General features: G+C 55.8%; 1 protein-coding gene across 2 annotated transcripts in view; it reads left to right on the forward strand.

The window, feature by feature from the left end:
* Positions 1-14,271, forward strand: part of SHISA4 (shisa family member 4) — a 62,976-nt gene extending 48,705 nt beyond the window's left edge. Inside the window, exons 4-5 of one of the 2 annotated variants that reach the window (XM_065595129.1) lie at positions 6,660-6,839; positions 9,373-14,271. In XM_065595129.1, coding sequence (XP_065451201.1) covers positions 6,660-6,839; positions 9,373-9,419 — 227 coding nt within the window. In that variant the 3' untranslated portion in view covers positions 9,420-14,271. Of the gene's footprint in view, positions 1-6,659; positions 6,840-9,372 lie in introns of those variants that run through there. The other variant, XM_065595128.1, reaches the window with a different exon arrangement.
* Positions 14,272-22,045: the final 7,774 nt, after the last annotated feature.

Raw genomic sequence — 22,045 nt, forward strand, 5'->3', positions numbered from 1 at the left:
ACCCAGAGAAGCTTGCCTTTGTGGTCGATGGTCCCTTACACCCAACATCACCATAATATTCAGGTTTCTCCAAGTCCCAAAGCACTTACCGCAGGTCACTTGCACCTCAGATCTCACACCAGAGACAACACTTGTAGCCAATACTATAATATATTAACTAAAGAGTTAATAACTAAGAAAAAGAAATGAGAGTTATTTACAAGGTTAAAGCAGGTAAACATACACACACAAATGAGTTACAGTCTTAGGTTCCAAAAGGTAACAGAGGCTGCTGTAATATGTAATATTTAATATGTCCTCTAGGGCTAACCCAGGCTAAGCAGCTGGGGATCCCTTGCTTGTGCTTAGAAATCTTACCCTCACAAAGTCCAAGCAGCAAAGAGATCCAGTTCTTCCTGTCAGGGATTTTTATTCCCTTCCCGCAGAGCTCAAGCTGATGGGATGAGTCCTCATGCACAGCTCCTCTTCATTGGCATGGGGGGGAGCAATCAACAAAGTATTTTGTTCTCTGATGTTCCACAACAATTTGTCTGGTGTCTAAATTCCCAACTGTACATATAAAATGATGGGGTCTAAATTAGCTGTTACCATTCAAGAAAGAGATCTTGGAGTCATTGTTGATAGTTCTCTGAAAATATCCACTCAATGTGCAGGGGCAGTCAAAAAAGCGAACAAAATGTTGGGAATCATTAAAAGAAAGGGATAGATAATAAGACAGAAAATATCATTTTGCCTCTGTATAAATCCACAGTACACCCACATCTTGAATACTGCGTGCAGATGTGGTCACCCCATCTCAGAAAAGATATATTGGAATTGGAAAAGGTTCAGAAAAGGATAACAAAAATGATTAGGGGTATGAAACGGCTTCCGTATGGGGAGAGATTTATAAGAATGTGACTTTTCAGCTTGGAAAAGAGACGAATAAGGGGGGATATGATAGAGGTCTATAAAATCATGACTGCTGTGGAGAAAGTAAATAAGGAAGTGTTATTTACTCCTCATAACACAAGCACTAGGGGTCACCAAATGAAATTAATAGGCAGCCGATTTAAAAAAAACAAAAGGAAGTATTTCTTCACACAACACACAGTCAACCTGTGGAAATCTTTGCCAGAGGATGTTATGAAGGCCAAGACTATAACAGGGTTCAAAAAAGAACTAGATACATTCATGGAGGATAGGTCCATCAATGGCTATTAGCCAGGATGGGCAGGGATGGTGTCCCTAGCCTCTGTTTGCGAGATGCTGGGAATGGGAGGCAGGGAATGGATCACTTGATGATTACCTGTTCTGTTCATTCCCTCTGGGGCACCTGGCATTGGCCAGTCGGAAGACAGGATACTGGGCTAGATGGACCTTTGGTCTGACCCAGTGTGGCCGTTCTTATGTTCCTATGTTTTTTTGTTGGGCAGGAGATAATACCTCCTGTGGTAAACTAGTATTTCACACTTGGTAATGCTTCTGGTGCTTTTAGAGGTTCAGAGCAAACACTTAAATACTACCTTGTAACCAGGGCCGGCTTTAGGCCGATTCAGCCGATTCAGCTGAATTGGGCCCCGCACCAAGAGGGCCCCGCGCTGCAGCTCTCCACCCCGGTCCCCGCGGCCCGGCCTGGTCCCCGCGGCGCGGCTCCGGCCCGGCGCGGCCCCAGCCTGGTCCCCACAGCGCGGCTCCGGCCCGGCCCCGGCCCGGTCCCCGCGGCGCGGCTCCGGCCCGGCCCCGGCCCCGGCCCCGGCCCGGTCCCTGCGGCGCGGCGCGGCTCCGGCCCAGTCCCCGCGGCGCGGCTCCGGCCCGGCCCCGGCCCGGTCCCCATGGCGCGGCTCCGGCCCGGTCCCCGTGGCGCGGCCCCGGCCCGGCCCGGTCCCCACGGCGCGGCTCTGGCCCGGCCCCGGCCTGGTCCCCGCGGCGCAGCTCCGGCCTGGCCCGGTCCCCGCGGCGCGGCTCCGGCCCGGCGCGGCCCCGGCCCGGTCCCCGCGGCGCGGCGCGGCTCTGGCCCCGGCCTCGGCCCGGTCCCCGCGGCGCTGCTCGGGTCTGGCCCGGCCCCCGCGGCGTGGCTCCGGGTCGGACCCAAGCCCGGCAACCCCAGCCGGAGCGCGGCTCGATTCCTGGGGGCGGGGCTTGCAGCAAGCCCTGCCCCCAGGAATCGGGCCCCACTCTTGCTAAAGCCGGCTCTGCTTGTAACATGGATAAGAATACGATTTAGTCACGGGAGGACTTTCCGGGACCTCCAGGACTTCTGGGTCAGGGCTGGAGCTGAGGCTCGCGGAACAGCTGGCCAGTGGCCAGCCCCAGGGCCGCTGGAGCTGGGGGTTGGGGCGCGAGGTGGGGTGCAGGGTGGCACGGCACCGGAGCAGCAGACCTGCAGTCAGCCCTGGGGCTGCCAGAGCAATGGCCACCACAGCCAACCCTGGGGCCACCAGAACAATGGTTGGAGGGGCTGGCAAACAGCTGACTGATGGCCAGCCCCAGGACTGCCGGAACAGCAGCTGCTGGAACAGCTGACCGGCAGCCAGCCCCACAGACACGGAGCTGCTGCCGCCGGAATGGTGGCTGCAGTCAGCCCGGGACTGCTGGAGCAGCGATCAGGCCGGAGCAGCAGCCCCTGGAACCACTGGCCAGTGGCTAGCTGGGGGGCTGCCAGAGCATAATGGCCGGGAGTGCTGCAGGGATAGCTGACCAGCAGTCAACCCCAAGGCTGCCAAACAGCTGACCAGTAGCCAGCCTCCAGCTGCTGGTGCAGTAGTCCCCGGCCTGCTAGAGCAGCAGCTGGGTTTGGGTCAGCCCTCCTGGGGATGGAGCAGCAGCAGTCAGCCCCTGCTGCAGGAGCAGCAGCATGGCTGGAGCAGATGCAAGCCCCAACCGTGCTCTGTTTGTTCCCCCCCCCCCCCCCCCAGGTATTTTTAGTAAAAGTCAGGGACAGGTTGCAGGCTTCCATGAATTGTTGTTTATTGCCTGCAACCTGTCTCTGACTTCTACTAAAAATACCTGTGACAGAATCTTAAGGTATTATAAGTGAGATTAATGCCAGCAGCAATTTACAAGCATTCCATAAAGTCTAAACACCAAACGCATTTTCATAAACCTAATTCTTACTTTACAAATACTAACAGTCAGGGGAGCCAGACTGGTTTCTAGCTTTGCATTTGTCAGTGCTAGGGGCCTGGCATGAGCTGGCACCTGGCTTGCTAGCATCACAATCCCGGTCCCATTCTCCACTCATCTATATAATAAGATTCCAGGATTGTCACTCTGACATCTAGAGTGTCTGTTGAGTCCGTGTGAAGCAATGGAAAGAGCTCCAGGCCTGGTTGAGGCCGTTTCTTTGTTGAGAATATCACCAGATTTGCAGTCTGTTACCATCCAATTTTGAAGTTCTCAGCCATATGCCGCATATGATTTTGCGAATTACATCTCAGCAGAGACCAAGAGATGAATGGGCCCATGGGTGGCAGGTGAACCCCAGGTAGGGTGACCAGATGAGAGACTCACAGAGGGGGAGTCGCCGGAGCATAGGAAAAATTGGTGGGGGCTGAGCACCCACCGGCAGCTCCCTGCCCCTCCCCCCCACCGTACCAGCTCACCTCCGCTTCCCCTGAGCGGGCTGCAACGTCCTGCTTCTCTCCCCTCCCTCCTAGCACTTGCACCGCCATACAGCTGATTCGCGTAAGCCTGGGAGGGAGGGGGGAGGAGGAGGAATGCGGCGTGCTTGGGGAAGAGGGGGGGCCAAGGCGGGGATTTGGGGAGGGATCCAATGGGGCAGGGATGGGGCGGAGTTGGGGTAGGGCCAGGGCTGAGTTGGGGGCGGGGAGGGCACGAGCCCCCTCTGCCTGTGCGCCGGAGTGCAAAATATTGAGACAATTCGCGTCCCAACCAAAGATGGGTCGGTACGTGGGACAAACAAGTAAATATTGGGACAGTCCCGATAAAATCGGTACATCTGGTCACCCTAACCCCAGGCTCGGGGAGGCTAGCCCCCGATCCAGTCCAGCCCAGCCCACCCCACCCCTTCTGCCCAAGGCCCCGCCCCTCCTGCTAGAGGCCAGAACCCCTCTACGCCCTGCGCGGTTGCCAGCTACCTCCCACAGTCCCAGGCCACCCACAGCGTACCAGGCGGGTGGCAGGGCCCTCCTCCCCCAGCCCCAGAGCACTGGGCAGGAGGGCGGGCGGCATGCCCCCCTTCCCTGCAGCCCCAGAGTTCCCTCCCTCCAGCCCCGGAGCACAGGCTGGCCCCCATTAGCCCCAGCATCAGTCTAGGGGCCCCAGCCATGGGTGGCAGAGCCCCCCCGCAGCACAGCACCGGGAAGCAAGAAGGGATCTGGGGGCGGAGCATGGGCGGGGTCACGCAAGGCTGTTTGGGGAGGCTCAGCCTTCCCTGCCCTTCAATACCTACTCCTGAGGGCATTCTGTGCCAAAAAATAAAAATTCTGCACACAATATTTTAAAATTCTGCTAATTTTATTTGTCAAATAAATGTAGAGGCTTCAGCATGGTTTTGGGGACTACAGGCCACTGGCCGCACAGAGGTGGGAGATCACTGTGCAGCTCCGGCCCCCCCCGGGACATGAACTCAGCAGTGAGGCTGCACTCAACGCTGACACAGTGCAAGGGCCGGGCCTGCCCCAGAAACACCCCAGGGCCCTGTCCCTCCTTGTGGGCAGGCAGGCTCAGCAAGGCATAATCCAAGTGTGGAGGGGCTTAGAGTGGGGGGATCCAGGTGTGGGGTGAAAGAATTCTGTGTTGGGCAATCTGGGTGCGGGCAGCTCAGTGGGGGATCCAGCTGCAGAGGGGATCTGGATGCACAGGGGCTTGTTTGGGGGTGGTGGTTCTGGATGCAATGGTAATGAGACTCTGCACAGGGATGAAGGTGGTTGGAGCTCAGCAGCCTGGGTCTGGGTATGGGGAGGATAGAGCTTGGCAGGGGGTTCTGGGTATGGGGTGCTCAGTGAGGGGTCCAGATGCGGGGGAAGTGGGTCTCATTGGGATGGAGATCCAGGTGCAGCTGGTTGGGGCTTGGTGGGGTGGGGATCCGGGTGAGGGTGGCTCATTGGGGTGGTTCAGGTGCAGGAGGAGTGGGGCTCATCGTGGGGCTTCTGAGTGTGCGAGAGTGAGGCTTGACGGGAGGGTCTGGGCATGAGGGGGGCTAGATGCATGGGGGCAGATGGGGGTGCAGCTCCCTGTACAGGGATCCCTCCCTGTGCAACTCAGAAGCGATGGGTGCAGGAAGCAGGCAGGGGGGGGGAGTTTGTAGTTTCCTGCAGCCAGGGGAGAAATCTGGGGGTGGGTTTGACCCAGCCCCAGATGCCATGCAGGGAAACAGGAAGTCCCATCCTCCCCATCCCAGCTGGGACTAGCAGCTGAGCCCAGCACAGGTTAGGAGCCACCAGCCTGATCTTCCCCAATCCTGCCTCCTGCCCTACTGTGACTTACCTCTCTGCTGACTGCCCTGGGCACCTGAAACATACTCCTGGGGAAGGTTGCATGACTACTCTTGTGGCTTCCCTCTGCTTCCCCATCAGAAAGTCATTTTTCTGCAGGGAAGCAAAGAAATCTGCAGGGGACATAAATTCTGTGCATGCGCATTAGCACAGAATTCCCCCAGGAGTAAATACCCGCCGCCCATGAATGGGCCCTGGAGACTAAGCGACCCTCTCCTACCCCCACGACTCGATGGAGGGACATTCGCAGGGGGTGGGGGTGCCTACTGTGCTCCTTCTGTACTTGTTTTGTGACTCTATCTCTGGGGCTGCCAGCCCAGCACTACTCCCTGCACTGTGGTCACTGTAAAATGTTGGGCTGGAAGGAGGAACTATCTCTACTCTTTGCAGATAGTGAGTTTTAGGGGGTGTACATGGTCCCTGTAGCATCTGAAGCAGGTTCCTGGGGCTCTCAGCAGAGAGGTTCACTCAGGATGTGGGTGTCCAGCCCAGCAGAGCTTGGGATGTCACGGGGCCCCACTGCTCAGGGTAGAGCACGTCCTTTTGAAAGCCCCATGGGAGGTTTGGAGCAGTCACCTCCTCCGTTGGACACCTGGCCTTTGCAGCTCCCTTAAACGTTTTGCTGGCCGATCCGGTGGTGAAGCTTGAGTCTGTGGTGCTTGCTAAGGGAGGGTCCAGTCCAGGCAGGAAGCTAGGGCTCTCGGGCCTGGGGATGATGGCAATTTCCCACCCTGGGCATTCTAGCCCCAGTGCACTATGCCGTTTTAGTGCGCTATGGAGCTGCAGGCGTGGAATCATATAATCATAGAATATCAGGGTTGGAAGGGACCACAGGAGGTCATCTAGTCCAACTCCCTGCTCAAAGCAGGACCAATCCCCAGACATATTTTTGCCCCAAAATGGAATGGTCCACAGGAGCTTGAGTGTCTCAGGGAGCTGTTTGATGCAGAGTCTCTTACAATGGGGGTGTCTGGGGTGGCCTGGTGGGATCTCTCTGTGGTGGAGTCTTGGGGTGGGGGTCTGTTGGAAGTTTGTCAGAGAGCCTGCAGTATTTCGGAAGCTCTGAGGTGCTTTGGGGCCTGGCTTGGAGAAAGCCTGCTGGAGGCGTCTCAAAAGGGGATGGGGAGGGGGTATTCGCTGCAAAGTGCTCCTGCTCTGTAGCAGGAGAGTGGCACTGCACACTCTGGGACTTGAAGCGCAAACCTTGTCTTTGTCACGCAGGCCAGGAGATCCCGTTGTCCAGCTACCCAGCTCAGCCACCATTCACTTACCCTGTGGATCCCAAAGCAGGACCTGCACCCCCACAGCCAGGCTATGCCCCCATGGCCATGTATCCGCCCACTGCCCCAGCTGCACAGTATCCGATGTACCCAGCAGGGCCCCCGCTGTACAACCCAGCAGGTAAGAGCAGCAGGAACCACAACACTGCTTGAAGCGCTCTTCTTTACAGAGTTGCGTCCCTCCAAAACTAGGAGCCCTGGGGTCTCCGTTGACACTAATCGCTTAGGGGACAATCTGTATCCTCTGCCCTGAGATTCAGTACTCACAGGCATATTCTCAGAAGGGTTCAGCACCCAGCAGGTTCCATAGGGAGTGGGGGTTCATTGTTCTCGGTCGGGAGGGGAGGGGTTGTTTGTATTCATTGAGATGGAATAAAGGGTCCCAAAGTGTCAAAGGTGTTAACATGACCCTGTCACCATCCAACTTTAACCAGTGTTTAGCAAGGTCCAGGGTTTGGTACATAGAGACCTCAGCCTGCTCAGTCCCACACACCAACCCACCATTACACATCTTTTAACACTTCAGTAAAGAGACAGAACAGAAAGGAAACCTGTGAAAGGCTTGTGTTGTAACAGCCTCTCTCATTCCCTGTCCCTTTAGCTGGAGAGTCTTGAAAGGAAAAAGCCCATGTCTGACTCTGACAGTCTTTTAGATGGTATCAGAGTGGGTAATAACCATCTATTTGGGTTAAAGAGAAGTTACTGGGCTGGAGCTGTTGTTGCTGCTGCTGTTAAAGTCTGATCCCGCATCCTAGCAGACGAACCAAGACGAACACAGAGAAGCGGGAAAAGAACAGAACAGGAGAGCTTCTGTCTCTGGGGTCACTTGCTACGACAGTGCTGGAAAACCCCAGGCCCAGCACACGCTCTGATCAGCCACTCTGGCTACGTCTACACGAACACTGCAATTACACATCTGTGGATGGCCTGTGCCAGCTGACGCGGGCTCGTGGGCCTTGGGGTAAGGGGCCGTTTAATTGTGGCGTAGACATTCAGGCTTAGGCTGCAGCCCGAGCCCTGGGACCCTCCCACCTCGCAGGGTCCTAGAGCCAGGGTTCCAGCCTGAGCCCGAATGTCTGTACTGCAGTTACAACCCTTCAGCCTGAGCCCCTTGAACCTGAGCCAGTACTGATGTCATCAGGCCCCCTCCCCAGCCTGGTCTGGTCAGGACATTTCTCATGGTTAGGCAGGAGAAGATCTGGGATCCGGGGTGGCAGCTGTGACAGTGAAGATTGCTCCTTCCCCATCTCCTCTTTTTCAGTCCGCCAGTGTTGCAGAAGGCAGATTCCCCTGAAAATCCCTTTTTGAGGACCCCAAAAGGGGTGATGGGTGGAATAGCTCAGCCCCTCAGTATTTTATTTATGGATTTAGCCTGGTTTCCAACATACCAATTGTGGTTAATTGATTTTCCAGTCACACCCTTGTTTACCTGGCATGTTCTTAACACAATCCTTTTATATTGGAAGCCCCTTTTGTTTGGATTAATTCTGTCTTCGGTCTCGCCGCTGCATCTTTTCCCATCAGCATTTGTTGTTATCAGTTCTTGGGACAGTTTATGAGCCTTCACTCATGTTTTACAGCTCAGCTTACAATTAGGGTAAATGTATAGGCGCAGTTATCACAACAGAAAGGACGGGAATCTCCATTGTCCTCCATTTGGAGAGGGCAGGGGAGGGAGTCTGTGTGGTTCCCCACAGTGCAGAGGACAGTCTTCATTGTTCTCCACGCGGGGAGGGCAGGGGAGGGCAGTCTGCATAGATCCCGATGTGGGGAGGAGTGATCTGCGTAGTTCCCAATGTGGGGAGGGCGGGGGGGGGTGGTCTGTGTTATTCCCCATGGCACTTGCGTGCTTTGGAAAGCCTTGCCCCATGTGCCTGTGCTCTCGCCAGGGGCTCTCTGGCAGTGCTGTCACTTGCACACTCTTCCCCACTCCTGCTCCCTGGGGCCTGAATTCACACCGCAGCCTGTGAGCTCCACTCGCCCAGGGCTGTGCTGGAGTCCCACTCTTCAGAGCTCATCTGCTTACCCTTGTGTGGAGGCAGCAGCCCCAGGGGGCTTGTCTGTGTGTACCTGATGGCACCAGGTCCATCCCTAGCGAAGGCAAGGCCCTGACATGTGTTCCCTGGCTAGTTAAATGGTGGTGTGGGCACTCCCCAGCCGAGCACACTCTAGGCTAGTATAGATAGGCCCTTGGTGATAGCATGAAGCTTGCAAAATGACCCTGTGGCTGCGGAGAGGGTGGGATTTTGGGTATGGGGCAGGAGAATGGTCCCCTGACCCTGATCTCCTCCACAGAGAGCAGGTGGCAAGGCCTCCGCTCAGTGCCGGAGGGAGAGTGCACTGGGGGCTGGCTTGTAGAACAGTGACAGCCTGTGTGTTCAATGGGCATTCCCTGCAACAGACCCAGAATTGATGGCCCTTGTATACTGAGGGGAGCTGGGCTAGAGCCCAGGCCTTAAGCCCCATAATGCCAGAGCTTGCCCTCAGCTGGCCATAGCAGTAGGTCCCTGAGTGTATTGGCTGGGTGTGCTGCAGCCTCACCCACTCGAGTTATCCCAAAACCCCCAGGGCTGGGGCATGTGGGAGCCGTCTCATCCTGGCACTCGCTGCACTTGGTTCTGCTGAATGACGCTCTCCATCTCTTTCCTCCACAGCACCCCCGCCCTATCTCCCACCACAGCCTACCTACCCTGGAGCCTGAGGAGACCCCAGAGAGACTGCAAAGTCAGCACCTTGTGCCCTGGACTGTGAGCTTATGAGCCCCTGCTGCGGGCTTCTCTGCTGCATTGTGACACCTGTGAACCTCAGACACCCCGTGCCTGGTCCCAGACTAGCCATTGCCACCTTCTCAGCAAAGCGGTGCAGTACACCCCCTGCCCTCTCCTGCCTGTTTCACTGAGGGACCATGCCAATTAGGGTCCCCCTGTGGTCCCCTGAGTATGACAAGTGGGTCCCCCCAGGGTGGGCCAAATGGGGTCCCCCTGCAGTCCCTTGGGCATGATAAGTGGGTCTCTCCAGGGCCTACTGAATGGGGTACCCCCACAGTCACCAGGGCATGCCAAGTGGGGTACCCCAAGGATGTGCCAAGTGAGGTACTTCAGCAGTCCCTGGGCCATTTCTGAGTGTCACAGCTCTGTCTGGCTTTAGTGAGGGAGGCTGAGTTCTGAGGGACCAAAACACACAACATGAGCACAAAGGAAGCTCTTGTGCAGCCAGACACTGGCTCCTTTGTGGGATGAGTTCCCTCTGCTGAAGCCGCCTCTGCGAAGGCTCCACCTGAGCTCAGCGCTCACAGACACCGGGATCTCAATAGCCCAATTGTGAGGGGGAGCAGTGCCCTGTTGGTGTGACCATGGTGTGACCATGGGCCCCTTGTCCTCCTGGCAGAGGCCAGCCCTTCCAAAGGGGCAGATTAGCCTGAGAACGATTGCCATGGAACCAAGGTCTGGGGGGCTCTTAGGCAGCACCTCCTGTGGCATGGTGCAATTTCTCCAAACCTAGCATGAGAGCCCTGTCCATTTGCAGCTGCAGCAGGACAGGTGCAAGCCGCAGGCACCGGGGCAGGCCAGGGTGCCACTTGGCAGGCACCCACAGTCCTGTTGCTCAGTGGGGCCTGATACGGCTCGTTGTTCCCAGTGGGCTCCCTCCCGAAGGAGAAACCTCACATTAGGAGCTGCCATTGCAGCCTGCATGGGGCCGGGCATAGCACACTAACAGCGGATGGCCCCGCATTGCACTTGGGTGTCCAGGATCACTTGCCAAGCCCAGTGGGGCTCCTCTCATGGCCCCTGGATGGCAGGAGGCTCCTGCTTCCATCCGGCATCTGGCCAGCATCATGCAGCTCAGCCCCACAAAGCAAGTGCGACCATTGCTCTCGCAGGTGAGCTGCAGCCCCCATGCTATTGCATTCTCTGTTCACTGGCCAAGGGGGTCCCCGCTCGCACCATGCTGCCCCCAGGGAGCAGTGGCAAGGTTAGGGGTTCACTGGGTCCAGGTGGCTCATGGGAGTAGCGGCAGGGGAGCTTAACTCATGCTTCACAGGAGTCCCCCAGAGCTGGAGTGTGAATTTCCCTGGAGAAACACCATCTCCCCACCCCTGATCAGTGCCATCCTTCCTGACCCTCAGGCTAGAGATCCCACCCCCACTCCATGTATACGGCAGGGCAGAGGGAAACTCTCCGCCTCCTCCCCTGCAGGCCGGGTTGGCTTCCCAGCCTATCTCTTCCTCTCCTCCTTTCCCTGCTCTACAAGTGGATAAACCTGTGACTGACCATTCCCCAGGCGCATTGGGATCCCTGGAAATGGGTAACAGAGATCAGTTCTCACCTTGTCTGTAGTGCCAGGGCACTGACTGTGGTCCCTGCCCAGCTGGCCAGGGTCATTTGGGGTCATTGCTCCTCCTAGTTCACTTCAGTACAGTATTTGAGACTGTTTACTGCCCTTTCCCTGGGGGAGACAGGAGGGCCTCTAGGACAGTTGGGCAGCCTGGGGCCATGGCCAGGTCACTGGGAAGCTAGGTGCGCAAGATTTGATCACTGGTCCGGCCTGTCCTGCCCTAGCTCCTGCTCTGTTAAGTCAGACCTGCTGGCCCCTCTGGCCTGTGCCCTGCCACCTCAGACTCAGCCTATCTAGGCTGCTGGCACACCTCTGCCAACAGCTGGTATTTGGTGCTTCAAAGGAAAGCCACCTGGCCAATTGTGCAATACTGCCCTGGGGATTTCCCCTCCCTGATGCCTGCACTGAAGCCCAGATTATGCTTTTCCCCAAGAAGCAGGAGTAAGGCTTGGAGGCAGGATGTGAGCTGCCTCATCACTCTATGTGTGGTGGCCTCCTGCTCCAGCCATGCACCCGCCTCCTGCTGCCCAGTGCCGTGCAGCAGCCACTGCTGCGCTGTCATAGCTGGAATGACAAGTGTGTCCATCAGTGTGCACTAAAAACCTGATTAAACCTGTGCATAGGTAAATGCCTTCTGTGTTCTGGGACTTGAAGAGTGCAGGGTGACGCCTGGCGGGGGCAGGGACCATATTCAGCCTGGCTTTGGGTACCATCAAACATCCCAGCCACTGAGCAAGGAGCAGGGACAGACCCTTGGCCTTCAGGGCCCTCTGGCTGAGGGGAGGAGGCTGCACTATGCGGTGTGACAACAGCTCAGCTAGAAGGGTGAGTTTCCTTTACATAGTCCGTGACAACAAGCCCCCAGGGGGACATAGTCAGTGTCTCTGCCCTCAGCTGCTCAGGAGGCAAATCCCAGCATGAGCATCCCGAGGAGGCAGAGTGCTCCTACACCTGCCTCCCTGTGCACAGGGCGTCACCCAGGGCCAAGGGGGGGGGGAGTCAGTATAAATTACCGGGGCCCGGTCGTCCGGAAGGGGGCCTGGGGCCCGGCTTCCCCCCCTCTTGTCAGCCCTGTTTAGCTGGTCCACCCGTGCTGGGGTGGCCCGAAAAAATTTTTTCACCAGGGCCCGAACCCGCTCTCGGCGGCCCTGGCGTCACCCCAGCGGGGCTAGGCATGGCACATCAGGGAGTCACCTCTCTTGGGCTCTCCTGTGGTGTAAGTGTGTGTGAGGGTGCTGTCAGGCTCTGGCAGTCAGGCAAGCTCCTGTCCTGCTGTCCCTGGGACTCCGAGCTGGGCAGGAAAGCCTCTTTCCTCCTCCCATAGCAATGGGGCTGATTCGGGCTGATTCAAACACTTCAGGTTAGTCGTCTCAGGGAGCCCATTGTCTTCTTAACACAGTCACCTTGGGGGGCACAGCAGGATCCCACTGATGCGAGACCGCATAGTGTGGTGGATAGGACACCATAGCACACGAGGGTTCTATTTCCGGCTCTGCCATTGCCTTGTTGTATGACCTTGAGCAAATCTCTATGCCTCTGTTTCCCCATCCCCATTTGTCTTGTCTGTTGAGACTGTAAGCTCTTTGGGGCAGGCCCTGCCACTCACTATAAGAATACAAGAAAGGCCATACTGGGTCAGACCAAAGGTTCATCTAGCCCAGTATCTTGTCTTCTGACAGTAGCCAATGCCAGGTGCCCCAGAGGAAATGATCAGAACAGGTAATCATCAAGTGATCCATCCTCTGTCGCCCATTCCCTGATTCTGGCAAACAGAGGCCAGGGACACCATTCCTGCCCATCCTGGCTAATAGCCATTGATGGATCTATCCTCCATGAACTGTGAACCATGTGTCTGTGCAGCACCTGGCACTCTGCAGGGCTCCAGGGGCTACTGACAGATAATAACCCTAGTAGTCACTTATGTGAAAGCAACAAAACCACTTCATACTGAATTTAGCAGATGTGTGTGGGGCTGATACCTGTCTGCCATGTGCCCCCTGTGTATCACACACTCCCAGATGCCAGAGGCAGCAGCATCGAGCTGGCGGTATGTGTGTGTCTGCACAACTACCCTCTGGGGGATGGGCTTACATCTGCACCACTGCCCCCTGCTTGGATAGGACCGACTTGCTCAAGACGCATCCCCCGCAGTTGGATGAAATGTAGGCTAGCAGTGACTGCATGTTGTCTGACCTCCTGCATATAACGTGGACCATTGAATTTCACCCAGTAAATCCTGCAGTGAGACTTTAACTTGTGGAAGAGGTAGCAGCGGTTCCTCAACTGCACTGATTCTTAAAGATTGTTGTGAAGTGAATGAATGCCACATGGAGCTCACATCCCAGTTAGGGAGCCACTGAGCTAGAGCAGTTCTGTTAGACCAGTGGTTCTCAAACTTTTCTTCTGGTGACCCCTTTCACCTAGCAAGCCTCTGAGTGTGACCCCCCCCCCCCTTATAAATTAAAAACACTTTTAAAATATATTTAACACCATTATAAATGCTGGAGACAGAGCAGGGTGTGGGGTGGAGGCTGACAGCTCATGACCCCCCATGTAATAACCTTGTGACCCCCTGAGGGGTCCCAACCCCCAGTTTGAGAACCCCTGTGTTAGAAAGATACCCACACTTGATTTAAAAACACCAAGTGAGGAGAATCCACCACAGCTCTAGGTGAGTTGTTCCAAAGATTAATTGCTCTCACTGGTAAAACGTGTGCCTCCTTTACAGCTTCACCTTCCAGCCACTGGCTCTTGGGTCTTTATGTGCTGGGTTGACCAGCCCTCCAGTGTCAGAAATCTCCCCATGTTGGCATTTACAGAAAGCAATCAAGTCACCCCTTAAACTTCTCTTCTGTAAACTAAATAGATAGAGCTCTAACTGTGATGCAGGTTTTCCAGACCTGGAATCGTCCTTGGAGCTCTTTGCTGATCCCTTTCCAATGTTTCAACATCCTTTTTGAAGGGTGAATGCAGTAAGGTCTCCCCAGCACTGTACTGAGATACACCTTCGCTCTCCTGCTCAGTATGCTCATGGACAAATCCCACAGTCATGTGATTCCTTTTAGTCACAGCATTGCTCTGGTGGGTCTGGGTGCTCATGGTCTGCTGGTTTCCACCATGACCCTTAAGCCCTTTGCATTTGTCTAACTTCAGCTTCCAGACACTTAATCTTGTATTGCCTTTGCCTGCTATATTAAAGAGCCCTCTATCATCAGAAATCTACGGCCCGTGTTGGTTCTTATCGACTGGGATCAACAAAGCCATAGATAGGTGTCTAGGCTCCCTATGCAATAAATGGGGAGAGCTAGGTGCTTTATGGTATGTCTACACTGCAGTTAGACACCCCGGGCTGGCCCCTACCAGCTACTTCAGGCTTACTGGGCTGGGCTAAGGGGCTGTGTAATTGCAGAGCAGATGTTCTGGGACCCCCACCTCGCAGGGTCCTGGAGCCTGGGCCCCAGCCCAAGCCCAAATGCCTACATCACAATGAAACAGCCCCTTTGCCTGAGGCAGCTGGCAGGGGCCAGCTGCGAGTGTCTAACTGTAGTGTAGACATACCCGTAGAATGCCATGCACACAAGCCAGCACACTGGCCACCTATGCTAGCTCCCAGGCGATCTGAGGAGAAGGGGTGTGCTAAGCCCTGCCCCCTCTGGGAGTTTGGCATCTGAGTCCAGGCTGCAGGGAAGCACGTAGCTGTGCCAGCAGTTCTCAGCTAGGAACCAAGGGTGCCAGAACAGGGGGCCAGGGCAAGTGACCGGGGGGATGGGGTGGAGAGGAGTGAGCGGTGGGCAGGGCCTCGGGGGGAAGAGGTGGAATGATGGCAGGAAGAGGCAGAGTGGGTGTGGGGTCTTGGGTGTGAGAGCCAGAGTAGGGGCGGGAAAAGGCAGAGTGGGGGTGGAGCCTTGGGGGAAGAGGCCAAGCAGGAGCGGGGCCTCAGGGCAGAGCACGAGTGGACCATGGGTGCGGGGCCACGGTCCAGCCACCAGTGGCTCCCCAGTTCTAGGGAGCTTCCAGTGCTCCTGCCAGGAACCCTCTGCTGGAGCCAGGCATTTCTTGTGGGAATGTGCCAAGTGCCTGCCTCACACTGGAGGAGGAGGCGGCCATCTTAGAACTTTTAGACCAGTGGCTGTAGAAGTCACCTGAGAGGTGTGGGAACTCCCCATTCAAATCCTTTCTCCTTAGGTGGAGGGAGGGAGGCAATTGACCTTGGGTTTCCCACATCCCAGATGAGTGCTCTGATCACTGGACTAACAGTGATCAGCACCACCACCTGCTGCCAGCTTTTGAATGGGGCCCAATCCATTAGGTGGTCTCTGAGCACGCCTCCCTGATCAGGCCCCACAGGAGAGTTAGGTGGAGAAGCAGCTGTCTTCCCGTGGGTCATGGATAGCACCGGGCCTTAGACGGGAGACAGACATCCAGATGCTTAGCCTTAGGCCTGGTCTACACTACAGTTAGGTTGACATAAGGCAACTTTATGTCAACCTAATTATGGCAGTGTACACACTACAGCCTTGCTCCCACCAATGTAAGTGCCCTACTACACTGACATAATGGCATATGGCTTATGTTGGTGTAGTTAGGGCGACACAGTGTCCATGTAGACACTGCGTTACATCAGCTGTTGGCTGTCATTGCCAATTTCATGGCTCTATGCTGGAGCCGTGAAATTGACAAGAAAGCCCAAGCCAGTGATGGGCTCCAGCTACAGCCCAGCTACCCCCCCATCCCAGCTCCCCTCTCCCAGCCAGGCTGCTGCCCATGCTCCCTGCTGGGAACCCAGCCCCCAAGCTCCCAGCCAGGCTGCTGCCTACTACCCCAGCTCCTTGCTCAGGGAGCCAAGAAGCCTGGGTGGCTGCCCCCAGTGGGTGGCTGAGAAGCCCAGGTGACTGCCCCCTGTTCCCTGTGAACTCCTGGTGGGGAGCTGTGTGGAGCTGAGAGCCATGGCTCTCAACCCCCCACACTGCCCCTCTTCAGTCGGGGGAAGCGCTTCTGGTGAGCATGTGCACCACTGACAGAAGGAGGGTAGTGTGGAAATCAGCCACTGCAGTAATTACGTAGGTCGATTAAAGTTTGTAAACATGCCCTGAGGTAGCAGTGCACATGCCCACAGGCAGAAACATAGGTGCCCAGGGAACACTTACCCTGCAAATGTAGGTGCCTGTAGGGTTAGGTGGCAGCTGAGTGGGGGTTTTGTAGATCACAGTGGCATCTAAAACTGGGGTTTAGGGCCCAAATACAGAAGGGTATTTAGGCTTCAAACTTCCATTGAAATCAAATACCTTTGTGGATCTGGGCTCTCTTCACTTTCTCTTGGCTAAGTTAAATAGAGTGAACTCCTGGAGTCTCACCGTGAGGCAAGTTTTCCATACCTTTAAAAGGGTGAACCAGATGACCTGTGTAATTAGAAGCCTATTAGCCTGAGATTGATCCTGGGTAAAATAATTGTTGATATGGGACTCCATCAGTAAAGATAGAAATATTGGAGCCATACAGTTCTATAGAAAATAGGTCTTGTCAAATGAACTTGATATCATTGTTTGACAAGTTAGTCTGATCGCTAAGGTAATTGGATGGCCTATACTTATAGCTCTGTAAGGCGTATGTCTTAGTACCACACAACAGTCAGCAGCATTCAAAATCAATATGGCCCATACTTAATAGATTCAAAAAGTGGCTACTGAGAAATCTCACAGTCCAGTGATTGTTAATGGGGAATCAGCAATTAGTGGGATCCCACAGCCTTTGGGTCTCAGTCCAATGCTAGTCAATATTTGTATCTATGATCTGAAAGAAAATACGAAATCACTGCAGATAAATTTTATAGAAGACACATTAATGGAGAGGTAAATAGCAATGGAGCCACATCAGTTCTACAGAGCGAGGTGGATCACATGGTCAGCTGGGCTCATTTGAACAACATATGATTTCATACAGACAAATGCAAGGCCTTATATCTAGAAACAGGGAAACGGTATCCTGGAATGCAGTGATTCTGGAAAGACCTTGGGATCCTGGGCCCAACTGACCATGAGCTCCCAGGCCCACGCTGTGGCTAAGAGAGGGTCACATGATTCTTGGCTGGATAAGCAGAGGAATGTAGAGTAGGAGCAGGGAGTGGAATTTGGCATTGGTGAGAGCAGGACTGGATACTATGTCCACATTTCTAAAGGGATGTTGACAAATTGGAACGAGTTCAGAGTAGAGCTACAAGAATGATTTAAGGTCAGAAAACTTGCCTTACTGTGAGAGACAGAAGAGCAGACAGTCTATTTACTGGACTGGAGAAAAGCTTAGGCGTTAACTTGATGGGCTATGAAGGAGCTCCCATGGCTTCACTCCTGCTGTGACCAGGCATTCCCTGTAGATGGCTGCTCACAGGCTGCTGTTAGGTAAGTCTCAGTTCAGTGTCCAGGGAACAGCTGGCCACAGCAAAAAGCTATTGGAGCTTACAGGCCTGGTGCAAAATCAGTCCCAGTTGGCACAGGCCCCCTTGCTGGCAGTCTCAGCAGAGTGAGGGGTAACGTTGCTGTGCCAGGTAAGAAGGGGGAGGCTTAGCATGTCTTGTGCAGTGCAGATTTGGGAGTTTCTAGCGCCTTTCAGCTGTGCCATCCAAGCTGTAAATCACCAAGACCACAATTTTGGGGAAGTTTAGATTTATGGATTCCAAGATGCATGGATCATTGTGATCATCTAGTCTGTAACACAGGCTAGAGAACGGCCCCAAAGAATTCCTAGAGAAGAGCTGTTAGAAAAACATCCCTTCTTGATGTAAACATTGTCAGTGATGGAGAAGCCACCATGCCCCTGCAGCAAACTGTTCCACTGGTTAATTATGCTGTTACAAATGTACACCTATTTCCACCCTGAATTTGTCTAGCTTAAACTTCCAGACACTGGATTGTTCTAGCCCTTCCTCTGCTAGATCAAAGAGCCCATTCGTAAATAACTATGTATTTAGCAATTGTAATCAAGTCACCCCTTATGCTCATTGTTAAACTAAATAGATTGAGCTCCTTGAATCTATTAAGTTTGCTGGTCTGTGCAGGGCCGGCTTTAGGCCGATTCAGCCGATTCGGCTGAATTGGGCCCCGCGCCAAGAGGGCCCCGCGCTGCAGCTGTTCACCCCGCCCCCAGCTCACTTCCCCCTCCTCCCCTCCCCTGTACGCCCCGCCCCCTCCCCTGCTTCCCGCGAATCAGAGATTCGCGGGAAGTCTGAGACTAAGCAGCAGGGGCGGGCCGGCCGGCAGCACGAGGTAAGCTGGGGTGGGGGCGGGAGAAGGGCTCCGGGGAGGCGCGGCCCGTTCCCGCAGGCCCCAGCACGGCCCCCGTGGCCCAGCTCCAGCCCGGTCCCCGCGGCTCGGGCCCCCCCGTCCGCCCCCCGCGGCGCGGCTCGGGTCCCCCCCGGCCCCCCTGCGGCGCGGCGCGGCTCGGGGTCCCCCCGGCCCCCCGGCGGCGCGGCGCGGCTCGGGGCCCGCGCGGCTCGGCTCGGGGCCCCCCCGGTCCCCCCAGCGGCGCGGCTCGGCTCGGGGCCCCCCCGGCCCCCCCCCCGGCGGCACAGCACGGCTCGGCTCGGGCCCCCCCCGGCCCCCCCGGCGGCGTGGCTCGGGCCCCCCCGGCCCCCCCCCCGGCGGCGCGGCTCGGGTCCCCCCGGCCCCCCCGGCTCGGGTCCTGGGGGCGGGGCTTGCAGCAAGCCCCGCCCCCAGGAATCGGGCCCCGCTCTTGCTAAAGCCGGCCCTGCGGTCTGTGCTATGCAGGAAGTCAGACTAGATGATCACAGTGGCCCCTTCTGGCCTTGGAATCTAGGAAGTAGACCACTGAGTTAGTGGGGGTGGCTTCTGGGATGCTTGGGGCTTGTGCAGCAGGTTCCCTAGCTGCAAGCACCCACCAGGGCAGTTTCTGCCGGCACAAGGAAAGGGGAGAGCAGGAGGAAGAATAAACCCAGGCCCTGGCTTGGCCAGGCCTATGGAGGAATAGCTCAGTGGTTTGAGCATTGGCCTGCTAAACCCAGGATTATGAGTTCAATCCTTGAGGGGGCCATTTAGGGAACTGGGGTAAAAATCTGCCTGGGGATTGGTCCTGATTTGAGGTTAGACTAAATGACCTCCTGAGGTCCCTTCCAACCCTGATATTCTATGATGTGTCAGACAGGCCTGTGTGTGTCTCATGTCTCTTAGGTAGCCTACAGTCCCTTCCATGACAGCAGGGTCCAGGCCAGGATGTTGAGGGAACCTCCTGGTGACCATAGGCAGCTGGGGCTGTAGTGTCAGGCTGAGAGCAAGAGTGAGTCCTGTGGCCTGTCTGTGACCTTGCACAAGAAGTCCCTTTATGTTCATTGCAGCCCAGCCCTGTCCACTGTGTTGGACAACCCAGCCTTGAAGTCTCCCAGGGGAGGAGGCAGGGGCCTTTGCTCTCCATTGCACCCAAAGACACCGCAGGGGCAGTGGAGCAGAATCCTGGTCCCGCCCAGGGCTTTGTGCTCCCTCCACTACTTGCTATTCCATGTGTCCACCTGATAGCAGCACAGCCACATGTTACAGATTCCCTGCGGCTGTACCAAAGGATGGGAAGAGGGGATGGCACCAAATAGATGGGCATTGTGCCCCGAGAGAGCAGTGGTGCCCGGGGTTCTCCACTCCCAGCAGGTGAGCAAGTGGGCAAGGGTTGGACCCCAGGAGCAGACAGTGGGCGATTCTTGCTCACACCCAGGGCTGAATACGGGATCAAGACACAATCTGCTCCAATGATCAAGGCCCTTGACTCAGTCTTTGTCCTCTTATGACTCACTGTAGCAAATGGGAATGGTCTGTGAGCACTAATGGGGCAGGCTGCCCTATTGCACGTCCATAGCCAGTCCCCCTGCACTAGCACTAACCCTAGCACCGACATGCAGAGAACTGTGCTGCCCCAGGCACATGGTGCAGCAGCCCAGAGTGCGCACTGGCCACCCACAACAGGAGTTTCATTCCCACAGCTCCAATGTTGCAAACGCAGGAATTGCAGAATTTGGGTGACCCCCCAGCTGCCAGCACAGCCACACACGCAGGGTGCCAGTGCTACAGGCATTGCCAGCACCTCCAGGACTGACAGGCAACTGGTCCCACTATCCAACAATTCCTCCATGGGCTTGCTGCGTTCTCAGAGCTGCTCGAGAAGGCTTGCCCATTACTGCTTTGCCCAAGTTACCAGCACCCTGCAGTACAAGAGCAGACTGCAGTGGGCCCAGCCAGGGGCTGTGTGTGGTGCAGGCCCAGTGCAGACATGCTACTGCACAGGAGACCCAGCTCCTTGGTCACCAGCGCTTTCCACTCCCCACGGGTGGTGGAACCCATGAGTCCAGCTCAGCAGCTTGGCCCCAGCAGGGCTGGAAGGTGTCACCTTCTCTGGTTCCTGCTAGGGGCAGGAGGCCTGGGCCATGCCAAGTGCCAGCCCTGCAACCCCGTGTGAATTCCCGCTAACACCACAATAGAGCTAGTGAGGGACCCTGCCTGCTCCTGGCTGCCCTGGGCCTCTGGAAGGGCTGAAATGGGTACAGCTACCACCTAGAAGCAGCCCTGGGGGGAAGGGGAGCCTGAGTCTTACAGCCCAGAGATTGGAGAAGGGGGCTCCATGCTGCCCCAGCCCTCAGGAGCAGGAGACGCTGCTCCCCCACCCCACTGCAGCTCCCAGCTGGAGCTAGGTTTGCCAACAGTCCCTTATTACAAGGGACACACCTGATTTTTTCATCTCTGTAGATGAAAACTTTCATCTCGGGAGTTGCTGATTGCTGCCCAAAGCAGCAAGAAATACCCCCAACTAATGCAGGTGAGTCCTGCTTAGTATTAATATGGGGAGGAGAGGTGGGGCAGGGGGGCTCAGAAAACAGTCCCTTAATTTTGAAATACAATGTTGGCATCCCTGGAGCTGGGGTGGGGGCAGCTCTGCGGGCCAGGGCCTGGTCAAAGCAGGGAGAGTTGAGGTCAGGGATGGAGCGCAGCGGTTGCAGGAGCCGAGCTGTTAGCAGTCCTCTGCCCAGCTCTCTGCCCTGCAGGGTCCCTGGTGGGTGCGAAAGGGGAGGTGTGGCTAAGTGGAGCAGCCCCAAGTGGGCCCCTGGGCTGGCACAGCGCTCTTCAGGCTGCTCCCACTGCAGCCGTTTGCAGAGGATTCAGCTTTGAGCAGGGGCCCTGCTGCACAGTCAGCCGCCCACACAGGACTCCCTGCCAGCTTCCTGCCCCCTCAGCCCTGGTGGGCACAGTACTGCCCCATGCTCCCTGCAGGTGACCCAGCCACCCCAGGCAGTGGGGGATTGGACTGGGGAGGGGTCACCCCCCTTCCTCTAAAGGCTTCTTGGCACCAAGGCAACCAGCCCTAGCTCCTAGTTAGGGCTGATGGGGAAATTTTCCATCCAGTCTTTTCCCCAGATGGAAAATTGGGCTATTTTCTTTCCCTCACAAGTTTTCAGTTTTGTCAAAAAAGTGAAAAATCAAAAAAAAAAAAAAAAATGGCCAAAAATTAAGTTTTCAGTGAAAGCTGAAAATGTTTGGTTTGCCAATGAAAATCAAAATTTTCCACTGGGGGCAAGGCCTGTTTTCCAACCACTATTCTCCTAACCCTCAATGAGCAAAAAATGGGCCAGTCAGGTCTTTGAAAAGCCCACTCTGCAGCTGGGGAAACTGAGGCACATAATTAAGGAACTTTGGTAAGGTCAGCCAGCAAGTCTCTGCCAGTGCCAGGAGTTTCTCCTAAGTCCATTGCCTTAACCACAAGACCATCCTCCCCCAACATCTCACCGTGTGGGGGGTAGAAGCATTGACCGCGAAGAGGGGACAGTTCTGGCCCAAGACCCAAATTTTAACAGTATTTAGGGGCCTAATACACTGATGTGCCCAGCCCACAGCTCAGCCTCATCAACCCAGATGCTCACAGGTATTTAGGCTCCTAACTTCCATTGATGTCAGTTGAAGTAGGAGCCTAGATACCTTTGTGATCTGGGCTATAGTCCCATTACCT

This window comes from Chrysemys picta, chromosome 4 (genome assembly GCF_011386835.1).
Source record: "Chrysemys picta bellii isolate R12L10 chromosome 4, ASM1138683v2, whole genome shotgun sequence".
Classification (NCBI taxonomy): Eukaryota; Metazoa; Chordata; order Testudines; family Emydidae; genus Chrysemys; species Chrysemys picta.